This window comes from Musca vetustissima, unplaced genomic scaffold (genome assembly GCF_032173495.1).
Source record: "Musca vetustissima isolate MV318-11 ecotype Yass unplaced genomic scaffold, APGP_CSIRO_Mvet_v1 utg135051, whole genome shotgun sequence".
Lineage (NCBI taxonomy): Eukaryota > Metazoa > Arthropoda > Insecta > Diptera > Muscidae > Musca > Musca vetustissima.
In genome coordinates, this window is record NW_026884418.1 from 2,650 (window position 1) to 22,347 (window position 19,698).

Sequence of the window (19,698 nt, forward strand, 5' to 3'; positions counted from 1 at the left end):
GGTATATTTTTATATATTTCTTCTCTTAACACCGAAGACCACAGAAAGTCGTGTACATTTTTTATGAATATGGTTTCGAGAATTCTTAAAATTAGCCTATGAATCAATATTTTTATAAGAATGGTATTGAGTTACTTATATCCAAGATTGATATGAAAATAAATTTCAATGTTTTCCCCAAAAAAAAACATAAAAAAATACTACATATATATTTTTTCACATCTGTTTAACATTTCCCATCTAACATATAAATATTCTTCTTTTTTCGCAAAATCCAATTTCTTTGCTAAAATATCATTATATGAAAATGGAAAATTATTTTACTCCCCCTGCACAAATCATGAAATGAACATCTAACAACATATCCAAATGTTAGCATTTATTTGCCAAACGAAATCGAAAAAGGGGCAAAAGGACCAATAGTAGAAATTGACATAAAATGTAGCGAATACAAATCGCAATACATTAAACTGATTTATTCTAATTTGTTATGCATGACATAAGCCATCAATACCCAGATACCCTTTTTTCGATTTGAAGGAAACGTGAAAGAATACCTACGTACATACGTACGTAGATACACCCACTTCACTTCCAGCGATTAGATACTACATTTCACGTAATATTCCGTTAAGGTTATAACACGAAATAAATATTACCCTCCGAAAAATAGCAGCAACAACAACAACATCGACCGAAATTTATGCATTTACCATTTACTCGAGAAAAGGGGAGAGTGAGAAAAAAATACAATATTTCCCCCTTCCATATTTCATCTAGTTCGTTCGCTCGTTCATTTTCCACTTGTGTATTTTTATTGAATACAGTATATTTTCTGTTATTTTGGGGAACCCTGCTGTAGGAAGGAAAACCTTTAACTTTAATGGAAAAATATTTGTTATTTATTTAATTTTTTTCTGTCGTTCTTCTTCTTCTTTTTCTCTACTCTTCCATATCTTTTTTGTAAAAAAACAACAAAATTTGAAATCTTTTAGGTGGTGAACTCACGTCGCGAAACGGATGCGGGCGTATATTGGTGTGAAGCTAAAAATGAACTGGGTGTTGCACGTTCACGTAATGCGACACTACAAGTGGCTGGTAAGTAGTATTCAAGAATTTCATTTGGTTTCGTATTGTTGCTGCTGTTCTGTTGTTATTGTATTTCATTGTCTTGAAGAAAACTTTAGTGTTGTATTGTCAAGAGGTTGAAGACAGCTAAAATACAATTTGAAAATGAAAGAGAAGTATAACGTTGAAGAAAATGAAACATAGATAAGCAATTTTTACCATTGAAAAAAAAAATGAAAAAATATATTTTTTATAAAATTTAAAATTGTTAAAAAAATACAATTTTAAATATACATCTATCAAAACAATTTTAATTTTTTTTTTTTCAAAGACCGACATAAGTCGTGATATTTCACTTATTTTTAAAAGACTCAGACAAGGCAAAAATGTTCTAAAGAAATATTGTTTGAAGGACTTACAAAAGGCGTCGGTAATATATATATATATATATATTTTAAGGACAAAGACAAGATGAGCTTCTTAAAAAACGTACTTATAAGGACTCACATAAATGACGATTTATTAAAAATAACATATAACATATATAACCAGTAAGGATAGTAGCAAAGTCGGACTGGGCCGACTATATGATACCCTTCATACTGATACTTTGGGGATATTCTACATATGTATCTTTACAGATGTCGTCTTTTCGAAAGAACATTGACATGAAATTGAACGAACTTAAAAATCCGAACTTTATCTATAAGTAAACCTACTAATATCAATCCTTACGCATGCCATTCTGCAACCTATTCCATACTTTTTAAATAGACTTTAAGCAAACTTTACGCACGCTATTTGGTAAGCTTCTTAGCACACATCATTCTGGACCCAATTCAGTACCCTATGCCAAATTTCGTGCACATCGAAAGATATATAGGGACTTTGGAGACCCATTTACCTTAAATCGGACGAATATATATATATATATATGGGATCTATATATAAAACTGACCCGAATTTCACGAAACTTGGCACATGTCATTCTTGGCCTAATTCAGTACTATATGCCAAATTTCGTAAAAATCGAAAGATATATAGGGACTTTGGTGCCCCATTTACCTAAAATCGGCCGAAACTATATATGGGAGCTATATCTAAATCCGAACCGATTTTCACGAAACTTAGCACACAACATTCTAGACCTAATTCAGTAGGCTGTACCAAATTCCGTCCAAATCGAGAGATATATAGGGACTTTGGTACACCATTTACCTAAAATCGGGCGAAACTATATATGGGAGCTATATTTAAATCTGAACCGATTTTCACGAAACTTAGCATACATCATTCTAGACCTAATTCAGTAGGCTATACCAAATTTCGTGCAAATTGGAAGATATATAGGGACTTTGGTACACCAAATTCAATAGGGTTCGTCCTTGGGCCAAATAAGTGAGCTGTGCCAAGTTTCATCTAAATCGGATTATAAATGCGACCTGTACTTTGTTTACAATTTAACATCAATAGACGGATGGACGGACATGCATAAATCGACTCAGAAAGTGATTCTATGCATATTCTCAAAAGGAACCATGGGTCTATCTCGATTCCTTTTGCCTGTTACAAACATATGCACAAAGACATAAACCCTGTACCACAGTGTGGTGAAGGGTATAACAAGGCTTAGATTAGATAAAGGGAAAGGCGATGATTTTTCGGAAAGTGTATAAAATCTAGAGAAGAGAATATTTTTCATTTAAGCCATACAACTAAAATTTTAAATTTCTTATTTATAATAAAATCAAATTCCACCTTTTTCATTTACAAATCACAATATTCCATGTCAGCCAAAAATCTCCATTCTCCCAATCACGCCCACATATTGGTTCGTAAGACCAAATATAGAACATAATGACAAAATATATATGTAGGCTAATGTGTATTTGACTTTTTACCACACACACAGACAAACATTATTCACCCACCAAAAAAGGCTAAAAATAACTTAAAGATTGCTGAACACATTTCAATATTTGCATAAAATTTGCCTGACGATAAAAAGGCATAACGACAATTGCTTTTCCTCTGATTCGATTGCCTTAAAATTTTGTTGATATTTCCACCTAGGAAATTTTATTTCTTTTTTTTCGCTTTCCATTACCTCCTTTCATTCCCTATCATTCAGTGTTTTCGAACTACAGCAATGGAATAAAACCCCTCTCTGACATACATATAACATTCCAAGTTTTGAGATTTTCTTTTCTGGTTTTTGTCTTCAGGCTTTTGGCAGCAACGAGTCTTAACATATCGTTAAATGTGTCAGTTTTGGTTCTTGAACATGTCAATATTTTGCAGTATTTTTTACCATTTCCATTTCTTTTGTTGTTGTGTTTCTTTCGTTACGAACCGCATAAGCCCCTGGGGAAAATAACGAACAAAAAAAAAATAGATATATATTGGGTAGAAAAAAATATAAAAAAGTAGAAAAAAGCTCTCCATGAAACCAAAAGAAACCGCTAACAGCAAATTGGGCGATTTAGAAATATTAAATATTTGTTTCGCAATATTTTTCTCGTTGATGGCAGCTAAAATAAACGAATAATGAAAAGGGCGTTATTATTGAGAGAAGAGCATCGCAAAAAAGGGAAATCACAACTCACAATTTTGTTATTTTCTTTGGATTTTTGTCTTATTTGAAATTTGATTTTCAACGTACTCGAATTCATTAAGACAACAGAATAATTGAAATATTTTGAGAATTTTTCTGTTCTAATAATGTCTGTAAGTATGGCTAAGATTGTCTTTTGGAATTTATCTCATATTTAAGAATATCTATGTGGAATTTATTAATAATAGGTTGTACAAATATTTTAGAAATATTTAGAAATATTTTAGAAAATTTGATCGGGAGGTTATTAATTAGAGTTATTAAAATTATTAAATTGTTAATCCAAATTCCAAAAATTTAGGGGATGAAACTAAATCAGTCATATTTCCAAAAGGGAGTGAAACAATAACTGAATCCCAACAATAATCATCCCTAGATATTTTAATTTACTGACCATAACTTTACAAAAAAGAAAGGTCTAATGTCCCCGCCGATAGGCGTATCAAGAAATACTCTTGGGACAATTTGACGTGGCTATCAGGCATGACTCTGTTTCGATATATACTTAATGTTGATCTTAAGGCAATCGGTCTTAGGGTGTTTGGTTTTGACTATGGAATTCATAGGTAAAGGTATGGTACATTATTTGTATACCCTACACAACTATGTTGTCAGGGTATTAAAGCTTTGTGCAGCCCCAAAAGTTTGTAACGCCGCGAAATATTGGTCCTAGACCCACCTTTGAGTATACTGATCGTCATATCTCGACTAGCTGAGTCGATCTAGACATGTGTGACCGTCCGTCAGTCCGTTTGTCCGTCTGTCCATTATAATTTGTAAACACGATACAGGCCACAGTTATGGACCAATCTTCACGAAATTTTGCATGTAGGATGGGTTCTGGCCAATGAAGACCCCTATTGTTTTGGAAAAGACCAAAAACTTTATTTTTGCATGGAGAAGGGGATTGGGCCGAAGAATAAGCATGCCTGTTTTGATAAAGATCGGTCAATATTTAGCGGGTCAAATGAACCCTAACTTTTGTGTGAAAAATTACAAAATTTGTATTCTATAGCTTATATATTTACTCCTGAAGGACATAGAGTCAAGAAGTTGTCAGTCTATCAATGAGGAGTGGCTGACCTTTAAATTGATACCAATTATTTTGTCGTAGGTACTCGGATGCGGGAGTTAGACTTAAATATTTACAGGTGCTTACGTATTTATATATTATTTAGTAACCTATTACCACGCTGATCGCTTTGAAATGCCCCATGTGGTTGCATTTATGGTCGAGGACAACGCCTAAAATGATACTTTTCGAGTCGAAAGCCGAACATCACAACACAACCCACAGTGAAGGGAATCTGGACAAGTAATTAGAGGTGCTGTACTGATTATTGGTAACATTGGCTGACCGCTAGCCAGTCAAAATTGTGCAAATATCGCGAAATATTGCCCAATCTCAGAATATAGAACCACAGAAAGTTAGATTTTCATGGAAGTTGTGTAGGGTATCGTATGGTCGGCCCCGTCATTTGTTTGTTGTGGCCGGAACAGCTTTTATTCTCCACTAACTTGTCGCAATTTTTGTTCCACCCCTTTTTTCACAAGATGCTTCTCGACCAACCAAGGATAATTTCATATTGCGATATTCAAGACTTTCATCTTCACATTGATCAGCCAGGTTCGAAAAAAATACGGAAGATATGTGGAATATTTTCTCAAATCGGATTCAAAAACAGTTGTTCATTTTTTTATTTCAGACCAAAAATGTATCGTATTATTTAAAGGCAACCATTCAATACTCAGAACTTCATGATGAATTTGAAAATATTTTTAAAAGGTCTTATGATGATTTAAACGTATAATCATTTAGGGAATGTTCTTCTATTTTCGAGCAATAAATTATATTTGCGTATACTTATTCAAATATAATTGTGAATCATACGCAAACATGAGCCCATAATTATTATAAATCATGTGGCTTGGTGCACCGAGAATATTAATTAAATGCAACTAAATTATTTTGCAATAAGGCTATTATCCTAGATCCATACAGGCATAACGATCTATATATTGGTTGGGGAAAAATAAATCCATTATATTGGCGTATACTTATTAACATATTATTGTAAATCATACGCAATGTGGACCCATAGTTATTATTAATCATACGTTTAGGTGCACCCACAATATTAATTAAATGCAATTAAATTTTATACAAACATTATATTGGAATGTATGCAGTACAGTATTACCAACTTTTTGCAATCAAAGGCTATTTTTGCAATCAAAAGGCTATTATCCCAGGCACATTCCGGTATAACAATCTATCCATGCTTTATTGGTCCATTATAAATTATAATCAGTCGCCTGATAAGCTGAGTTGATTGTTTATTATTTTTCTAGCCGTCCTGCATCCTTCACAATACTTTCTGATAAATATTGAATATGTGTGTAAATCATACATTATATAGGTTACTTATTATATATCATACGCCCTAATAGTTTTACGGCAAACCTCTCGATTTCAACTTTGGAAGATTTTTAGATTTAGGGCTTGTAATTTCGCACACTTAAAAAAATACATAAATCAAAATCACCTCTTTCATACACAAACCAGATTCAATATCTGTCTATCAATATGACAATATTATTCCTATACGACAAATACGGAAACCCAAAAATTGTTAAGTACATACTGTTTATTCCATTGTCGGTCTCCCTTGCGTATTAGTAATATCACATTCATACGCACTATATGTCTGTAATTAATATGAATTATACTCACAATGAACCTACAATTAATATTACTTATACGCAAGAGTATATTTCGGTTGATGTGTGTTATTCTTCGTTCTATTAAGGAATTTTAAAATCGAATATTTGAACTTCGAATTCAAATTGTTTTCTAAAATGAAATATTTTCATCTTACATAGTACGATGGTTTATCTCTATCACCTTTACATTATTCCCTATACCGGTCACTGCATTCGCTCAAAGCCCTCCCAACTCCTGGTTTTTTCTGCCATCGTTTAGTCTAGCAACCAACCAACCGACCAACAACACACAAAAAAAATCTGCTTACATTAAATGCAATAGAATGACAAGACTGATTTGCAGAAGTGACCACAGTTACGTGGCGAGGACAACAAATCTTTTTCACAAACAGACACAGAGTGAGGGGGCGAAGTGATGCAAGAAAGAGAAAGAAATGTGTGGGATATTTTTTTGTTGTCGGTCTTTTGCATTTTATTGTTAAAAGTTTAGTCTAGTCATAGGTAAAATGTGTATGTATAGATGAATTTCCGGTTGAAAGAGTATGACAAAAAAAAATAGATGTATTGTTAAAAAATGTTTCTATGAAAATGAGAAATGGAGTGAAATGGAAGAAAGAGGTTGAGGTTTTGTGGGTTTAGAGATTTTTTTTCTGTAGAACCTTTTTTGCACAAGTTCATAAATCATGTTGATTGTGTGGCAGAATTTTTGTGTAGGGAAAGAAAAAGAATTTTTTTTTTTTTGGTATTAAATTTGCATTAATATTATTGCAAAAATATTTTTCTACTTGAAGTTATGGTAAAAATATATAAATTTTTTGTAATGAAAATTAAGGAAAAACATTTTTTGAAGAAAGCAGAAATAATAAAAAGAAACAGAGATTTGTTTATTACCAACGAAGTATTTAAATTAAATGTAATTCCATGCCCTAGTCTAATTTTCAAAGTGGTATTACAGGTTTTCAGAGGGAGGTATTTTCATCTCAAGTCAATTTGGAAAAATACTCGCCAGAAGTATGATAGTCCTTGGAAAAAACTATCTAAAAAATCCACGCCCAAAGCTGTGATAGTCCTTGGAAAAAACTATCTAAAAAATCCACGCCCAAAGCTGTGATAGTCCTTGGAAAAAACTATCTAAAAAATCCACGCCCAAAGCTGTGATAGTCCTTGGAAAAAACTATCTAAAAAATCCACGCCCAAAGCTGTGATAGTCCATGCAAAAAATAATTTAAAAAATCCACGCCCAAAGCTGTGATAGTCCTTGAAAAAAAATGATTTAAAAAATCCACGCTTTAAGCTGTGATTGCAAAAACTGATTTAAAAAATCCACGCCTAAAGCTGTGATAGTCTTTGCAAAATATTATTTAAAAAATCCACGCCTAAAGCTGTGATAGTCCTTGCAAAAATGGTTTAAAGAATCCACGCCTAAAGCTGTGATAGTCCTGGTACAAAAATTATTTAAAAAATCCACGCCTAAAGCTGTGATAGTCCTTGCAAAAAATGTCTTTAAAAATCCATGCTTAAAACTGTGATAGTCCTTGCAAAAAATGTCTTTAAAAATCCGTGCTTAAAACTGTGATAGTCCTTGCAAAAAATATTTAAAAAATCCAGGCCTAAAACTGTAATAGTCCTTGCAAAAAATGATTTAAAAAATACAGGCCTAAATCTGTAATAGTCCTTGCAAAAAATTATTTAAAAAATCCACGCCTAAAGCTGTGATAATCCTTGCAAAAAATGATTTAAAAATCCACGCCTAAAGCTGTGATAATCCTTGCAAAAAATGATTTAAAAAATCCACGCCTAAAGCTGTGATAGTCCTTGCAAAAAATGATTTAAAAAATACACGCCTGTGATAGTCCTTTCTAAAAATTATTTTAAAAATCCACACCTAAAGCTGTGATAGCCCTTGCAAAAAATTATTTAAAAATCCACGCCTAAAGCTGTGATGGTCCTTGCAAAAAATTATTTAAAAATCCACGTCTAAAGCTGTTATAGTCCTTGCAAAAAATGATTTAAAAAATCAATGCCTATAGTCCTTGCAAAAATTTTTTAAAAAATCTTCGCCTAAAGCAGTGATAGTCCTTGCAAAAAATTATTAAAAAAATCCACACCTAAAGCTGTGATAGTCCTTGCAAAAAATTATTTAAAAAATCCACGCCTAAAGCTGTGATAGTCCTTGAAAAAAATATTTAAAAAATCCAACCCTAAAGCTGTGATAGTCCTTGCAAAAAATTGTTTAAAAAATCCGCACCTAAAGCTGCAAAATATTATTAAAAAAATCCCGCAGAGGTATTTTTTTAAATCACGTTCCCTTTTGTATTTTATCCTTTATCACAGTGTGGTATGGGGTATTCGACTTATTTCATTTCACTTCTTTCTTTCTTATTCTTCGTAGTGAAGTCCAAAAGAAAAAGATGATTAATTTGAAAAGAAATTCATATCACTTTTTTGTCCCTTAGATGCCAACAAATGGAATGACTTAATTGCTAAAACTCTTTCATGTCTTCGTTTCTTTATTTCCTTAGTATTGGGACATTTTTCTCCTTTGGCTATTTCAAGATTTCAGTGCATGCTCGGCTATTTTAAAATGTCCCTAGAAATAAAAACTTTTTTCCTTTGAATCGCTTAATTTATAAAGTCCTTTTTTCTAGAGTAGTTTGGAGACACACCGTCTTTTTTTTGAAAATTCAAATATGCATTTTTTTTCGTTTCTATGTTGAAAAACACCAATGAATGTTTTATGTCAGAAAATTAAGCAAATCTGTTGGGGGGAAAAGGTATGAAACACTTTTCCATTTTTCATTCAACCAAACCCTACTAGTTTTAACATGTTCTGTTTGTTCGATGTTTAGTTAATTACTTTAACTTTTTGACATTTTCCTTTTGATCTGGATTTTTTAAAGGAATTTATTCAAAGGGGGTTAGACTAAATGGTGAGCTGTTTTTTTTTTTTCTCTCGTAACTCCATCTCATTTCGGTGTCCAAAGAAAATTGTGAATTTTTTGTGGAATTTTCTTTTTTTCTTTCTCTGCTATGTGACAGTAATTAAGGGCTTTGAGCTCTTATTTTAATTGATGTCGCAATCGCTGCTATTCACCATGCTGCTAATGATGATTATTACGCTTTTGGCATTTATTTGTTATTGCTCTGCTGGTTTTCTTTTTTTTTTTTTTGGTATATAAAATGAATTTGGAGGGCTGGGTGTGCAGCGATGATAATAACTCAAGCAAAAAATTACAGATTTAATATCGGCTATTTTATTCTGGCACTTTTCTCATTTTCGTAGCTTTTTTTGTTTGAGTGAATCTTGTCTTTTCTTTTGAGATTTGTGGCGATATTCGCAGAAGAAACTTTATGTAATTGTTATGAGAATCATTTCATTTGCTGCTGCCGCTGCACATCTTAATTTATTGCAGTTTTCTAATTACAATTGTCCAAAGATTGTTCAATTGTGGCGCGTACATGAATATTCTGGACGGGTGATTATTTATGCAAATATGTTGCAGGAACATGGGCAAGAATGCAGAAGAAAGAGAAAGAAGATAAATTTAGGGAGGGTTATAAGGGAGCTATTATTGTTTTATTCGGGATAATACACATATATTCTTGACTCACAATCTCTGACGATCTGGTAATGGTATTATTAAGCACCGGGATCGTATTTTTTACGTTCTGGTGTAAATTCAATATAAAATATGCACCAGCGGAAAAGGTGCATCAATGCTCTATGGCACAAAAGTGAGGATTTTTAAAAGATTTTTCAAGGGGAAACGTTTCAAGCATGGATTGTTGAAGGACTTCTCAAGATGACTCTACTTATGAAAAACGAGAGTTTTAAAAGATTTTTAAGGAAGCATTTCAAACGTGGATTTGTATTTTTTTTTTTTTTTTTTTTTTGAGGGGTCCTCGAAGCATTTCAAGCGTGGATTTTAAGGAATATTTGAGGAGAAACTTAAGCATTTCAATCGTGAAATTTTAAAAGACTTTTAAAGAGGACCCGAAGCTCTTCAAGTGTGGATTTTTGAGGATTCCCCAAAGCCAATAAAGTGTGGATTTTAAAGAGGACTTTTTGAAGAAGTCCCAATGCCACGGAGGCGTAGATTTTAAAGAGGACTTTTGAAGAATACCTAAATCCAAGTATTTTAAAAATGACTTTTGAAGACATCCCAAATGCAAGGTGGAGTGGAAGCGAGAATTAAGAAGTTATAATGCCAGATTTTAAAAATGAAGTTTTGAAAAAGTGTCAATGGCACGGAGGCGTGGATTTTAAAAATGAATTTTTGAAGAAGTGTCAATGGCACGGAGGCCTGGATTTTAAAAATAAATTTTTGAAGAAGTGTCAGTGGCACGGAGGCGTGGATTTTAAAAATAAATTTTTGAAGAAGTGTCAATGGCACGGAGGCTTGGATTTTAAAAATAAATTTTTGAAGAAGTGTCAATGGATTTTAAAGGGATGTTTGAGGAGGACCTTCGAAGAAGCCACAAAGGCAAAGAAGCGTGGATTTTAAAAGGACTTTAGAGGAGGACATTAAAAGGACTTTCGAAGAAGCCATAAAGGCAAAGAAGCGTGGATTTTAAAAGGACTTTAGAGGAGGACATTAAAAGGACTTTCGAAGAAGCCATAAAGGCAAAGAAGCGTGGATTTTAAAAGGACTTTAGAGGAGGACATTAAAAGGACTTTCGAAGAAGCCATAAAGGCAAAGAAGCGTGGATTTTAAAAGGACTTTAGAGGAGGACATTAAAAGGACTTTCGAAGAAGCCATAAAGGCAAAGAAGCGTGGATTTTAAAAGGACTTTAGAGGAGGACATTAAAAGGACTTTCGAAGAAGCCATAAAGGCAAAGAAGCGTGGATTTTAAAAGGACTTTTGAGAAAGTACCAATGGCACGGAGGCGTGGAGAACCTTAAAAGGACTTTTGAGAAAGTACCAATGGCACGGAGGCGTGGAGAACCTTAAAAGGACTTTCGAAAAAGTTCAAAAGGATCTACAAAAATTTTAATAGCTGAGATATCGGAAAGACTATAAAGCGTCGAGTTTTGAAGATGTGTCAAAATTTAAAAAGCGTGGATTTTAAAGGACTTTTGAAGTTAGATCCATAGAAAAAGGGGATTTTTACAGGGCAATTGACTACGAAAGTGTGGATTTATAAAGTATTTTTGAAAAGGTATCACAATTTAGACAGCGAGGATATTCAAATGACTTGAAAACGTCTCAAAACTTACGACGCGTTGACTTTCAAGGGACTTTTGAAAAGGTCTCAAAACTTAGAAAGCGTTGACTTTCAAAGGACTCTATTCTTAAAAAAACTATGGATTTTTAAAGTAAATTTTGAAGAGGACTCTAGAGATCTGAAGACTTAGAAAATGTGTGTTTTTTTTATAACTTCTGAAGAATACGTAAAGTTTAAATACGCTAAATTTCAAATTATTTTTGAAGATCAGCCAAAGCTAAGGGAGGTCCTTGAAAAAGGTCTAGAAAGCATGGATTTTAATGGAAGTGGTCCCTTAATAAGGTCTAGAAAGCTCGAATTTGTTATTTATACGTACTGTAACCAATAAAAAATGTCTTTTGAAGGATCTGAAGGAATTGATTTTTAAAGTACTTTTGGGGGAGGACGCAAGATCATGTTATTACAAATTTTTCAAAAAGCTTTATTTTAGAAAACTTATGAAGGCAAATCCTATAATGTATGGTTTTCTAGTAATTTGTGCAAATTAACCTAAATCTGAAATTGCCTATTTTAAAGGACATTTGACAAGAAGCAAAATAATATTCATTGTACTCTGGACCATAAATCACAAAGTTTTATTATATAAAAATTATAACCTAAATTGTAATAAATTTTAATTTTTTAAATTCTCATATCCAAAGGAATATTTGTATGCACTAGTTTCTTTAAATCTTAATATTCCTCTGAAAAATCATCAAACAAAACTTCCGTCTGTTGAGCACCAATGTTATTTTCATTCATTGACTGTCATTCTTGAAGGATATCAACAGACGACTTCTTTTTCTTGGAATGACTGTCATCTACAGGAGTGGTATTTAATACCAGCAGCAACAAAAGTAAAAAGCCAGTAACATTACTACTACAATTCCGAATCAGCAATGTCACAACCACACACTCACACATCTTCAACACCACCCACACAAACCGACAACATTATAATGAGATTCTTTCGGTTGTCCAGTAGAAAATTGTGTTTGGTTTGTTGGCCATTGGCTGCGACTGCACATAAGTGCTATGTTCATGTGTGGGTGTAATTGTATGAGTCTGTGTCGATGACTAGCATGAAAAATCAAAAATAATATCCTTGAGCGTATGTGTACGACATAGACTTGTCTACATGCACTTGAAGCATGTGTTAGTGGGTGGGTGGTGGTGGTCAATGTCGTCTATGGCCGCAGCATGTAGGATGTAAAGAACGTATGTGTGTGTGTCTGTCCTCCATGACCATGTTTGTTGACTACGACAAAAAGTTTTGTTAAATTTTCTTTTCGCACTTATTTTCTGTTTGGTTTGTTTTATTGTGGCTACCTACCACCTCCGTATGTACGACTTTAACTTTGTTCTACTTGTAAGTGATTTTTAGTATTTGTTGCCATTATTTTCTACAACATCGACGCCTCCTCCTTTTCTCACACTTTGTCATCAGAGAATCATTAAATATTTGCCTGACCGCCCTACATGATTTCCTGAATGTCCAGTACAGACCAGTTCAGTTTATGGTCATTGCCTGTCTGCTGTTTCAGTCGCAGTCGTTTACTTTGTTTAGTTCGGCTTTTTCTCCCATCTCTATTTTACTTTGCTTTATTGTATTGTCATATTACTACTACTGCTGGTACTACATATCTGTCTGGCTGTCCAAATGACAACGACGGACCGTCCGTCCTTTTGTCTGTTCATTCGTTCGTTCGTCCGCCAGTCAATTGTTATTTACAAAATACTCCTTAGACAGACATTATTGTAATTGATTTTTCTGGTGTAAAAATTTAATCATTGTTCAATACTTATGTCCTATCTATTTGTAAGTCAGCAAACAGTTGGTGTATTATGGAGACCTACGGAGATAGTCTGTCTGAATGTCCGTCTATAAATAGAATTACCACCCACCTATTAGTGAACCATCCAATGTTGTTAGCCAGCTCCTCCTTTTGTTGGTTTATTTTTTTTTCCTCGAAACTTTTACATTCTATGCCTTTGCTATTTTCTTTCTTTAATGGGGCTTTATGTTCTGTAGCCAATATTTTTTTATGAGAATTGCTTTTTGTTTTATGCCTCCCCTTGATACCCTTTTAGTTTATTATGTGCCGTCGTATATGTGTGTTCCGATTGACATTGGCCGGTGTCAAGTAATCGTTTAGCCGTCTCCTTATCCCTGAAATGTTGTATATCATTTCATTTGACCTCGGCAATAAGTAATGCCATTCGTTCGCTTGTCTTCATCATTTGAAAGTTTAATGTGATTTATAAACATGGGCGCTGTAGTGTATCGTATATATAGAGGATTAGTGTTATCGTAAAATACTTTGGTAATTTATTGACAATTTGTAACGAAAAGATATTAACATCGGTGGAAATTTTAAGCTTTAAGGAACAATTTTGGATTTTTCTTAAAGGATTCACAAAGGAAGGGTTTGAAGGGCTTCCAAAAAAAAAAAAAAAAAAAAAAAATAAAATAAATAAATAAAAAAAATAAAAAATGGGCATATTAACTTATTATTTAAAAGAATTTTTAAAGAGAATTTTAAAATAATTTTATATAAATTGTTTTTTAATAAGAATCTAATGCACAGGTGTGTTTTTAAAAAACTTTGAAATTAGGTCAACAACCTTTAAAGCGCGACGCAGATTTCCCCTTTCCTGACGAATATTTGTGCTTAAATAAATATTGGTCCAAGACCCACCTGTTAGTATAAGGATCGCCGTGTCTACACTAGCTGAGTCACCTATAGCCATATCTGTCCGTCCGTGTGTCGATTATAATTTGTAAACACGATACAGACTACAGCTTTTATACCCTTCAGCACACTGTGGTACAGGGTATTATGTCTTTGTGCATATATTTGTAACAACCAAAAATAAAGAAAGACCCATGGTTCCTTTTGAGAATATGCATAGAATCACTTTCTGAGTCGATTTACGCATGTCCGTTTGTCCCTCCGTCCACATATTTTTCTGAACAAAGTACAGGTCGCATTTATGATCCGATTTGGATGAAATTTGGCATAGGTCACTTATTTGGCCCAGGGACGAACCCTATTGAAATTGGGAGAAATCGGCTCAGATTTAGATATAGCTCCCCTATATATTTTCGTCCGATTTAATGTAAATGGTGCACCAAAGTCCCTATATATCTTTCGATTTACACGAAATTTGGCACAGCGTAATGAATTAGGTCTAGAATGATATGTGTTAAGTTTTCTGAAAATCGGTTCAGATTTAGATATAGCTCACATATATATTTTCGTCCGATTTAATGTAAATGGCGCACCAAAGTCCCTATATGTCTTTCGATTTGCATGGAATTTGACAAAGCGTAATGAATTAGGTCTAGAATGTTGTGTGTTAAGTTTCGTGAATATCGGTTCAGATTTAGATATAGCTCCTTTATATATTTTCTTCCGATTTTATGTAAATTGTGCACTAAAAACCAACAGTTTGTCCGATTTCCAAATAGCATTTGTCAAGTCGCATTGAAATCGTCTCAGATTTGATATCGCTTATACAGATATATAGAAATATAGGTTGCAGAATGGCATGTTTATGGATTTCGTGTTAATGGTCCTGCAACGTCTGTTAGGATTCATCTGTTGAATATACCAAAGTGGTGAAGGGTATCATATAGTCAGCCCCGCCCGACTTTATCACACTAGAGGGCGGGAATATAGCGCTGATGGCTAGTAAATTTTGCATGAGGTTAAGGTTATGGTCGATGACGACACCTACAATCTTTGATGATGATCAGATGATATTTCGGGGATTAAATAGACCAAAATCTTGACTTGACTTGACTTTCATAATGAAGGCGGTTTGACCAACTAATTCGAATGGCTGTCATGATACCAAATAATTCGAATGGATGTCGGAAGAGCGGCCAAAAGAGTGCAAATATTGCGAAATATTACCCGTGCTCGAAATATAGAAGAAACCGAGCGCTCAGCGGTAGTTTTATATGGTACCAGATGGTCGCCCCATCCGAGCATACTGCTACGCTCACTGGAGGCTCATTTTTGGGAAGTTATTAGTTCAAATAAAAAGTAGATCTTTTGAAACCTAGAAGGGGGTGGTTGGTGAAGTGGGAATATTGGCAGTGGATCCGTATATCCTACACCGCATGGTGATACAGCAAATTTTGTACGTATCACTTAGTTGGCCCAAGGCAAACCCTACTAAAATTGACGAAAATCCGTTAAGATTAAGGAATAGCTCCTTTCTACATATTTATTCGTCCAATTTCATGGAAATTATACACAAATTCTCAATGTTTCTTCGATTGAGACGAAATATGGGTTTTTTTGAAATGGCTTCAGATTTACATATCTCCGATTTATCATATCTTTTCGATCGCTTTCGTACAAATTGTGCTCCAATACTGTATCGCATTGAGTCTAAAAACACGTATGTAAATTTATATTCGAATCCAACAGGTTTAGATATAGCTGACATATATATTTGTATTCTATTTATGTAAATGGTGCACCACAGATTCTACGCTTGTTAAATTAAGTTAAGAACGCAAAAGGGTGGACTATTTTTTCAACCGAACATAGTAAGTTGAGATTTCCAAAATTCTTTTGAAAATGACTCAAGTCCTTTCATGAGGTCCCAAATCCTTCCAAGATATTTTAATTATTAGAGGAGGACTCAAAGGTTTTCAAGCGTGGATATGTTAACGACTCCAGAAGAGGTTCCAATGCCTTTCAAGAGTGTATTTGTTAAAAACTCTTGAAAAGGACCTTAAATCTTTCACGCATGAATATTTTATAAAATCGTGACACGATATAAACCGTTCATTCGTATATTTTAAAAGTTCGTGAAAAGGACAGCAAATTTTTCAACAGTTGATAAGCTATCCTTGATACGGCCCGCAGTTAATAGTTTGCTAAGCAGAATTATGTACACTCTTGTTAGGAAAACAGGCAGTGAAATTTGATTAAAACTCATTTTTGATAAAGTGGGTAAAAACATTCGTCTCTAACAGGAAGAGGAATTTTGAAATATAGGCAGTAATGATTTTATGCTCTACATTTTCCAGCCGAAGTGGGTGCACGTTAACAGTTCGCCTTTATTATGAATCAAGGCAACATTTGTGGCATGGACACCTCACCTTTTTAAATAAATGTTGACTATAGCAATTTCAACAGGATTTCCTTAGGCCTGAATTTTATAATACGGCATGGACACCTAATCTTCAAATTGATAACCGCGTTTCAAGTAAGTCTTTCCTTCGAACTTGAAAAATGAATTCAAGTGTAAAAAATCTTCTTTCGTTTTTACTTAAGAGAAATAAACACTATTGCTATGGAAAACATCTAGCCACACACGAGTGCATGTTTTCGACTGATGGTCACATTTTGCTAAACTACAGTTCCGACCCCTTAACCTTAACTAACCTAAACTAGCACTTATACGCCTTCTCTAACCAACAAATAACAATTTTTTTAAGAAAATAAACAAAAAATTAAATCATCTTCAAAAGAAACAATAACTACAATCGTGTCCAGACTGAACTGAAACTAAAAATAAAACAAAATTGTAAGCTAGGGTCTTATAAAAATATGTAGTTGTAAAACAAGAAAACTAAAAAAAACTATTCCAGACATAGCCCAAAGGAAAGAAAATAATACGAAAAAGAAAACTAAAGCAAACGAATTGTTATATATGTTTTAATACAAATGGAATGCATACAAACATATGTGATGATGGACTTACATACCATGAGCGTCAAAATGAAGTACATTCAAATTAATGCATTTATATTTATTTGAATTTATAACTTCGTGAATGTTAATTTAATGTGAACATACAAATTCCACTTAGCTTTTAAAATTTATGTTCTATATACAATTTTTTTAGACTCACTGTATAGTTATACATAGATATATGTCTCAAACACCAAAGATTATTTATAATCCTTACAAGAAAACGAACATAACTAAATTTTTTTCTTTAAATATTTGTATGTATGAGCATAATGTAATGGAATGCCTGAATAGTTTTAGTCTAGTCAAAACATAAGTCCCTACATACCCTAACCCTTTCTTTTTTCTTTGTTCCTTAAAATAAATATTCTCATTATAAATATTTCCTTTAATACAAATATTCTTTCTATTGCTTTTTCTTTCTATTTTTAGTTCTGCGTGATGAATTTCGCATAGAACCCCAGAATACACGCATAGCTCAAGGTGATACAGCCCTCTTGGAATGTTCAGCACCACGTGGCGTACCCGAACCAGTGGTACTGTGGAAAAAAGGTGGCAACATAATCGATTTTGAATCATCGAAACGTGTACGCATTGTTGATGGTGGCAATTTAGCCATACAGGATGCTCGACAAAGTGATGAGGGTCAATATCAGTGTATTGCAAAAAATCCTGTTGGCGTTCGAGAATCAGCGATAGCCACATTGAAAGTTCATGGTAAGTTAATGGCTGTGAATTAATTCATAACCCTTTTGGAAAATAACACACACTCATACACATACATACACACAAATTAACTTCATCAATAATACATTTACTAATCTGTCAATTAAACCAAAACTGAATTGAGAAAAAGGGAAGAGCAAAAAAAAAATCCCATCAAATTCTTTAAAAGATAATCTGAAAATGTCTGTAAGAAAATATTAATACCTTTATTTCCCCAGTGATAGCTTACACACACATATATACCCACATACCCACAAATCAACCATAATATATTTGTATTTTTAACCCCAGCCATCTATCGGTTTTTTCTAAAATTGTGTTATATTTCTTGTTTCTCTTCCTTCTCTCCCCCTATAGTGAAACCATTTATAATACGTGGCCCCCATGATCAAACGGTTTTGGAAGGTTCATCAGTAACATTCCCCTGTCGTGTTGGCGGTGATCCAATGCCTGATGTTTTATGGCTGCGTACAGCTTCTGGCGGCAATATGCCATTAGGTAAGTTTTACAATCCAAATGACACAGCCATCAATACGCTGGCAAACTGACAACAACATCTACAACGACAAGAACAACAACATCACATACACCCACGACCTATCTATGAAGTGTTTCCTACACTGACAACTACATTTTGTCATTTGATGTTTGTAGCCATCCGCCCTTCCACCTGGCATCGTCTTTCATATTCAGTTTATTTAGGTTAAGTGCTGTGATGTATTAGAATCGATTTGTTTCATTTTTTCTAGCGAACGAGTTACGAGAATATACTCCATGGTATTTGTGAAAGAACAGTGGGGGGAAATTCTAACTCTGTAATTTTCTTTGGAAATCTGGGAGATTTATTTATAAAAATTTTTATGAAACCAGTATGGAAGGGACCAAAATTGGACTAAATGGTACCCTACCCCACATTGGCTTACTTTTATGAAGGACTCTAAGAATTTTATAAGATTATGTATAGGCTCCACATTTTTCTAAAAAATAGTTAATATTTTACAAAATAAAATTTAGAACACCCTATTGTTTGTCTTAATAAATAGCCCCCATTGTGAATTAAACATCGCCTAAACGAACCAACACCACCAACACCTTTGCAAAGCATCACAAGTTACAATATCATTAGATTTTTTGAAACCGGTGTATTATTGTGTGGGTGTATGTTTCATGTAGTGGTAAATGTTACAGGTTATGCATCAGTTAGATAGTAAATGTTGTTTTTTTTCTCTCTCTTTCGAAAACCCCTTTTATCGCTAGCTTGTGGTGGAATTGAGGATTTACAGTGATAGACAACTGAAAGCGAACGAAGTTAAGCACCCAAAAATATATAGGTGTAGGTGAGAGAGCGAGGGCGAAGTTATTGATGTATGGTTATTTAAGTTTGTGGTCGTATAACAAAGTGACAGCTGACGTTACAAATATAGAGGAAACTACCAAATAATTGTGTGTACTATTGAGATTTATGGCATGTGTCCGGGTGAGTGAGCCTACAAAAGAAAATTTACTTTGATTTTGGTTTTTGATTGTAAGGAATACTAATACCTACATATATAGGAAATAGGAAGGTATAAAATAGTGGGAAATAGAAGCAGGTTGTTAGAAAAATCCTTTAGAAATTCTTCTATTAGCTATACACCTTGGTA

General features: G+C 33.6%; 1 protein-coding gene across 1 annotated transcript in view; it reads left to right on the forward strand.

The window, feature by feature from the left end:
* Positions 1-995: 995 nt before the first annotated feature.
* LOC133331427 (roundabout homolog 2-like) overlaps positions 996-19,698 on the forward strand; it is a gene marked incomplete at both ends in the record, with an annotated part of 36,260 nt that continues 17,557 nt past the window's right edge. Inside the window, 3 exons of the mRNA XM_061539817.1 lie at positions 996-1,098; positions 17,762-18,046; positions 18,413-18,553. Of these exons, the coding sequence (XP_061395801.1) occupies positions 996-1,098; positions 17,762-18,046; positions 18,413-18,553 (529 nt within the window). The remainder of the gene's footprint in view (positions 1,099-17,761; positions 18,047-18,412; positions 18,554-19,698) is intronic.